Source organism: Montipora capricornis, chromosome 14, assembly GCF_036669925.1.
Source record: "Montipora capricornis isolate CH-2021 chromosome 14, ASM3666992v2, whole genome shotgun sequence".
NCBI lineage: Eukaryota > Metazoa > Cnidaria > Anthozoa > Scleractinia > Acroporidae > Montipora > Montipora capricornis.
Window position 1 is genome coordinate 32501 of NC_090896.1, and position 7981 is coordinate 40481.

Genomic DNA, 7981 nt, shown 5'->3' on the forward strand with positions numbered 1-7981 from the left:
AGTCCTTCTCAGGACTGCACTCACCCGGACGATCATACTTTACTTAATGATGTGACCCCTGGGTTCAAACCATTAATTTCTTGGAAGAAAGTTTACCTGAGGAGTCCAGTATTGGCGAAAAGAGTTTTCGCGGAAAACCAGTTGCGCTTAATGCTAAGAAATTGTGGTGTTGAATTGATATTTCCACCCCCTTACAGTCCTGAATCAAATTCTTGTAAGTTTTGTTTTAGGTCAATGAAGGCGTATTTGAGACAACACAAACAGACTGTTTTCAATTGACTTCACAGAACTTGCAGTAATTCAAGGTTTGCAAACAATCACGCTGGCGATACATTGTGGATTTTTTAATTTAAAAACTACTTTTTTCACAGCCTGCAAATCCTATCCAACGCAGAGATGCCAACCAAACCTCTAAAACCCCGGCATCGAACTACCACCCCCCTCCCCTTCCAAGAAAAAAGCGATGACCCCTCCTCCTCATCAAATCGATCTCCATACCCTCAAATCGACTTAGAGCTTCCAATGTTTACCGTAACCTTGCAGCGGGAAAAAAGGAAGAAGATTTCTGAAGTCTTCCGAGGATTTCCTTAATTGACACAAAGTTGAACCGAAGTCTTCCGAAGATTTTTCGATGTTGGCCCAGAGAATTAGGAATGTTTCTAAAGTTGACCCAAGTATTCTGAAGACAAATTGATTTTCATTTCTTTTGAGACGAGAAAAATCTACTGCCAGTGTGAATCGTGCAATCGCGCAGAAGTTACCACAGCGGAAGGGGAAAATTTGCAGAAAAACCGGGCGTTTATGTACAGGGTTTTTATTGGTTAACGGAGATCCAATCAGATTACTTACAGTTTTCGAAAGGTCGTACCAGGTCTGCTCATGGTTACAAAATTTGGACACCATATGCTCGAACTAACATCTATAAATTCTCCTTTTGGCTTAGGTATATTAATAAGTGGAATGATCTGCCAGAAAATTTAGTTCATTGTAATTCTGTCAGTAAATTTAAGAAAGGTCCTAAAAGTTATTTATACAACGTGACTCAGTAATCTTTTTATCCATTGATTTTTCTTTACTCTTTGTAAATATTCTACATTTTCTCCATGTTTATAGTTAAAATATTTTTAATGACCGTATAATGTATTGATATTTTATAGTTTCTTAATATTTCTATATTTAATGTTTATTAATATATTTGTTTTATTCTAATCTGTTTTGGGGGTTGCCGTATATGAGGATTCAGTTCTTCCCTGGCAGTTGTTATAAATAAATAAATAAATAAAGACAGTCTGTAATATGGCCGTGAAAAGGAAGAAAACATTTGTTTACTTTCCTGAAACATGTGGCTTTGAGGTTTTAAAGATTGCTTAAAAAATGCCTCAAGAAACGGCGAGGTGAGCTTCAAAAACCGAAATTGATTTGATTAGGGTACATTTGGAGACAGGACGTTAGCTTAGAGTGGCGTAAAGGTTCAAAGTCGCTTTTATCCGGGAGATTTAGTTACCCGCACGGGAGACCGGGAGATTCGTTCAGTAGCCGGGAGAGTTGGCATATATGCCAACGTAAAGTTATTATACCGTAAATTTATATTGTAAAAAACAGAGTTCAAGGTTGTTTTTTAATGGGTACAAATACCTGACTCTGGGAAAGTAAACACAGGGCAGCAAGTTGAAATTTGAACTTGCAACTTCCTCGGAGCAATAACTGCCAATCAAAACACCAACATTGAGTCACAAAATTGCAAAGATGGGTGCAAATGAACAACCCGTTTCACTGTAAAGAGATCGAGCACTTTTATAGAGCCACCCATTAGTCTTGGTCTGGGATTAACTACTTTTCATGGGGTAGTCCCTGGGACTCACTTTAACACTTTCTAACAAAATCACTGTTTAATTAATACCTTAAGAAGATTGACCATCGGTGCAACAATCCCCTGCGCTCGCAAGATATTCCTGCACTCCTGTGAGTCTCCAGAGAAGTTACCTAAGGCCCAGGCACATTGATCCTGAAGTTGTACGTTTTGTCCACTAAGATACGTGATAAGATACGTGATAAGATATGCAGCAGATGCTTTCAGTACTTTCAGGGTATCCTCGTGCACTCCTGTCGCTAAGTTAGTAATACACCAAGCCGCCTCAAGTTGAAAATGGGCATTTTTAGACGTCAAATGTCCAACCATAGCTCTCAAATCTCAAACTATTGTCTTCTTTTAGGAAACAACTTATCAATTCGCTCCCTTGAGAAAATGCTTTTCGTAGGATTTTTAGATTGTTTAAATTGTTTTTATCTGATTTCTGAATAGCTCTGGCAAGTTCTTTCACTTGATCCGCAGTGTAGTCTTCTACATCACAGTCGCTCTCAATTTCCGAGAAGCGAATGCGTTTCGAACTCAAGACTTTTTCGCGTTTTTCCTTCCGAAGTTCCACTTCCTGATCATATCTTTTATTTCTCAAGGGCACTAAGTTAACACCGCAACTCTTGTACTGATCTCTTCTGTCCAGTTTCTTCTTCTGTTCCGAGGAATGTGCTATGCTATATGTCGTGTTCTATTTATGCTTTATTACCTTGCAATGTGTGTCATAACTGTGAGGATTATAGCTTCACTAGTTGTGTGTCATAAAAATAAATCCCATTTTAAGTTTCTTTTGTTTACATTCAAATTAGGTTTCCTTTGCTCATAATAAGCTGTTCCGTATTCCTAACAATTATATAGAGTAGTTAATGAACTTTCCTCTTTTAAGTCCACCTTTCAATTCAATACAAATCAGCTGCAAAATCAATTTAGAAACAGTAAAAGGATGAATGAAAATATCACAAATAATCAGCATAGTAAAGCATTATGACACGCTCAAGATTATGAAAGCAGAGATTCCTTTATCAATGTTCATTACAAAGATAAGATCATGTTATATACCTAGGTGTTTTAATTGATGATGCACTAAACTGGCAATATCAAATTTGGTACAACAAGTCAATAATCGTACAGGGATTATATCAATCGTGCGGCATTACTTATCCTTGTAACAACTGAAACAACCATGTTGTAATTAGCAATTATTGAATGAGGCTGAGTAGGATATGAAGAATTCTGCAGATCGATGAGGGTGTTATCCAACAAAGCCTAAGGACGAGGTGGATAACATCCTCCGAGATCTGCAGAATTCTTCATATTCTACCAAAGCCGAATTCAATGATTGCTTTATTATTCATTCAAAATATTTTCTTCGCTCAAACTTCTAAACCTATTCCTCTGCTAGCAGGGAAACCTAGCTTTATCTTGTTCAATAATTTGACATACGTAAATATGTGAATATGTATAAAATCGTCGGTCAGCATGAGAGCTGGACGTGCTTTAGCTCGCTCTCTCCTTTTTCTATTATTTTCGACTTTTTGGGGCGTTAGTGTTTCATCCAACATCGCAATATGCCCGCCGATATTTAGTGACACTTCCTTTGGGACTGTTGGCGAGTTTTTACATTGTACTGAAACCCCACTTTTGAACTATATTTTTGTCAAGTTTTGTTCGACGAGCGGACATCGTGGTTTGTTTAAGCGTAAGAGGCATTTCTTCTTTCGTAAAATTAGCTATTATAGCAATTCATCTGCTTCATTCCAACTGGATAACTTATTGTTGGATATTCATTCGAATCCTGGTTATGGCAGTACATCGGCACACGACAACACTACTCGTGTTAGAAGAAAGCAGCTCACGTGGAAGCATCCGTGTGGACTTTGCTCTAATTCTGTTCGCTCAAATCAAAAAGGAATTCTCTGTGACGGCTGTTGTACATGGCACCACATCAAGTGTATTAACATGGATATTATAACATATATTGAATTGGGTTCCTCCGATGAAACTTGGTACTGTTCCAATTGTACTTTTCCCTTTAACTTCACCGATTCGTTCTTCGAGGAATCTACTACGGGAGATACCAATGCCAGCCTACAGTCGTCGCTTTCAGGTTCTACTGACGGTGTGCGAAATATTTTTCCCAAAGTTTTATTTTTAAATGCCAGAAGTATATGGTACAAAGTTTTTGACCTACAAGCATTGCTACTTATGGACTCGTTTGATGTTGTTGTTATAGTTGAGACATGGCTGGATCGTAGCTATCAGGACTTTGAACTCAAGCTTGAAGGCTATAATATTTTTCGGCAGGATAGATGTAATAGACGGGGTGGTGGAGTGCTTATAGCTGTCAGGAATCATATTTCTTGTATTCACAGGTCTGACTTAGAGGTTAAGTTAGAGATGATAGCTCTTGAAATTCGTCCAAACCCTACTATTTGTGTACTCCTTTCTGCATTTTATAGACCACCGGACGCAGATCACTTATTTTTGTCACAATTTAGAGAGTTTTTGGTTAAATATTCTAGAACAGCTGTTTCAAATGTTGTTGTAACTGGGGACTTTAATTTTCCACATATTGATTGGAATCTTGGATGCCCTACGAAGCCAGACCTGAAACTGAGGATTTTTGTAATATTTTGGATGATTTCTTTTTGGTACAAAAGAACCTCCATGCAACTCGAGATCTAAGAAATTCTGGACCTTCTGGCAATATTTTGGATCTGGTCCTAACCAATAATGACATCCTTGTTGGAGATGTAGTGGTGCATCCCCATGCATTTGACTCAGACCATCATCCACTTACCTTTAAGTTTCATGCTGAGATGAGAAGGCCTAATAATATTCAGCGAAAGGTATATTGCTACAAAAAGGCTGATTTTAAAGGATTGCAGGAGACCTTACAATCTATTCCCTGGAATCTAGTTACATGCGATAACTGTATTGATACAGGTCTGATAAAGTTTCAGGATCTTCTGTTTGCTGCTGTCAATCAACATATACCACAGATAACACTCAAGCGACGCTCTAGGCCTCCCTGGATTTGTGACCGTGATATAATGAAACTAATTAGGAAGAAGAGGAAATTATGGAAGCAAGTCAAATCAAATGGTTCACCGGGAATATTCTTAAAATTCAAGGAGCTGAGAAAGGAAACAAAGAGACTTACTAATAAAAGTTATTATAACTATCTTAAATCTCTGTCTGGGAAACTTCAGGACAATCCTAAACATTTCTGGTCATTTTACTCCGTTAAATCTAAAACTAAGAGAATTCCAGAGACTGTTATTTATGATAATGTGTGTTCTACAGATACGTCTTCCAAGGTGGAGCTTTTTAATAAGTTCTTCCACTCAATTTATTCAATAGATTCAGCTGATGTTAACAACCCGACTACAGATGTTGTGAATCCAAACTTGTTACTGAACGTTACAACCACAGCACTTGAAGTGCAGGGAATTTTAAGAAGGCTTGACATCCATAAATCACCTGGTGTGGATAATATACCATCCAGAATTCTACAAATCTGTGCGAAGGAACTGTCGGTTCCCTTGTCACATTTGACCTTCTGAGGTCAGGAGTCATGCCCACTTTGTGGAAATCCGCTAACATCACTCCAATACATAAGAACAATAATAAGGAATTTGTGGAAAATTACAGATCAATTTCCCTGTTACCTATTCCAGCAAAATGTTTGGAGCGTCTTGTGCATACTGATATTTTTATGCACATGTTTCGCCTTATTTATCTGAGTGGCAGCATGGATTCGTAAAGGGGAAATCTTGTGAGACACAATTGGTCCTCGCTCATCATCAATGGGTCACAGCTTTGGACGAGGGACGACAGGTGGATGTTGCTTTCTTGGACTTCTCCAAGGCTTTTGACAGAGTGAATCATTCAATCTTACTGCGGAAGCTCTGTAGTTTTGGAATTTCTGGCTCCCTACTACAGTGGTGTGAGAGTTACCTGAGTAATCGTTGGCAAAGAACTGTGTTGGATGGTGTCTCCTCCACCTGGTTAGAAGTTCCGTCTGGTGTCCCACAGGGCTCCATTTTGGGGCCGTTATTTTTTGTAGTTTTTATTAGTGACTTACCCGATGTCGTTCTCCCTGGAAATACTATTGCGCTTTTTGCTGATGATTGTAAAATTTCAAGAGTCATTGATGATGCTAGTGATCAATTTTGTTTTCAGCGGGACTTGGATAATCTTCATCAGTGGAGTATTCGCAATGCCATGGTTTTTAATGTCAAAAAGTGCAAAGTTCTGAGATTAACAAAGAAAAGGCAACCTTTAGTCTCTAATTATTCCTTGGATAATTCTCCTTTGGAAGAAGTTAAAGAATTCAAAGACTTGGGAGTTACAACTACTGATAATTTTAACTGGAACTCGCACATTGATATTATTGTGTCGAAAGCAAACAGAATGTTAGGGTTAATTAAAAGGACATGTAGAGGTCTGGACGATACTAAGACTCTGAGAACTCTCTACTGCCCATTGGTTCGATCGAATGTTGAATACTGCTCTGTGGTATGGTCACCCTATACGAAAAAAACATAGAAAAAGTTGAAAAAGTACAACGAAGAGCAACCAAGTTCATTTAGAAGACTGAGGACAATTATGAGACCCGTTTAAACAAGCTAAATTTGATGTCACTTAAAAATAGGAGAATTCTAGCTGATGTTACTTTTTTATATAAAGCTCTCAATGGAATAAGCAATGTCAATATTGATTCTTACATTGATTTTTATTCTGATGCTGATCATTATTCATTTAGGAAATATGATGATTTATCTCTTAAAAAGAAATATGCAAGAACAAACCCACTCAAATATAGTTTTTTTCACAGGATAGTTGACTCCTGGAATCGTCTGCCCTACGATATTCGTAGGAAGTAAGTGTAAATATTTTGAAGCGGGGAGTTAAGAAGTTTTTATTGGACAATACATTAAATTAGTTATCCATTGTTGAATTATTGATTTTATTTCGATTTTACTACTGTATTTTCGTATTTTGTATTAGTGTATATTCATTGGTGATCTGTTCTTTTTTATGGGGTCCTGGACTCCTTTACGGATTATCCATATGGCTATTAATGTTATTCTTGTTAGCATGTGTTACTTTTGATGCCATTAAATTGTAAAAATAAAAAAAAAATTTAAAAAAGCCATTTTTCTGCTCAACAAAAATAACACAATCTCGTCCCCAGCTTTTTTCGGTCAACGGTTCAATAATTTGCGGCGGGCTGCACTTTTGACGTCATTGATTCAATATGACGAAGTTTCTTTCCAAATTTGGTGAACAGCAGCTGGATTATGTGTGTGGTTTTAACCAATCAGAAACGGGGAAATATTTTAAATGAATAATTACAGGTTAACGCACTCGGCGAGTGAATTATCGGGATTTACCTGCACGAGTTCACTAACAATGAACGAGAAATTTCAATACCGCACGAGGCCGCCGAGTGCGGTATTGAAAATTTCGAGTTCATTGTTAGTGAACTTTTGTTTGTTAGTCATCTTTGCTACTCTTCTCATTGTATTATTTCTTCATTATTTCCCTAAACTAAGGTAAAAAAAATCAAATCGATATGGCTAGGGGTTAACTCGAAAACCTACCTATTTATTTAGCTCCGAGGCTCAAATATTTAATTAATTTAAATTGTAATTATGTTTATTTTATCTATTTATTTGTTTATTTCCAAATTTAAATTGTACAATAACTATGAACTGAGCAAACAAAATTCTATTACTCTATTCTATTCTACCCAGAATTCTTTTCGGCCATGAACCAGGCAACTGGAGAAGCACAAGACTGGCCCTCATCAAATGGCTGAAGCGCGGCCGGGTGAAAAAGTAGTGAGAAGAAGATCTCCAACAAGATGCTATGAAATAACCTTGGTGTGTGCTGTTAACGTAGACTTTTTGATTTGTGAACAAGGTTTTTTTAATACAAATTCGCGACAAAGTAGTGCTTTCTTCCCTGTTATTTTCATAGCAAACAACTGGCCTTTCGTAATTTCTTGTCAAAGGAAGGGTATAATGTAAAGAAGAGAATACTGAGATTTCTATTTGCAAATTACCTGTCTTCTTACCACTTAAGTAAAACTCTACAGCTCCGTGCAATAAGCGCATT

General features: G+C 37.3%; 1 protein-coding gene and 2 pseudogenes across 1 annotated transcript; 2 read left to right on the plus strand and 1 right to left on the minus strand.

Annotated features, from left to right (window-relative positions):
- The window catches only part of LOC138033415 (uncharacterized), a 12403-nt pseudogene extending 8351 nt beyond the window's left edge, over nucleotides 1-4052 (minus strand).
- A 391-nt stretch (nucleotides 4053-4443) lies between these two features.
- On the plus strand, nucleotides 4444-5421 carry LOC138033416 (uncharacterized). Its single transcript, XM_068881144.1, has one exon. It carries the CDS (start codon nucleotides 4444-4446, stop codon nucleotides 5419-5421), a length of 978 nt encoding a protein of 325 aa, XP_068737245.1.
- A 661-nt stretch (nucleotides 5422-6082) lies between these two features.
- LOC138033417 (uncharacterized) lies at nucleotides 6083-6744 on the plus strand (annotated as a pseudogene).
- The last annotated feature ends 1237 nt before the right edge of the window (nucleotides 6745-7981 follow it).

Bases quoted from the DNA above. Each gene is read 5' to 3' on its own strand.
- LOC138033416 (XM_068881144.1), top strand. From the start codon at position 4,444: ATGCCCTACGAAGCCAGACCTGAAACTGAGGATTTTTGTAATATTTTG.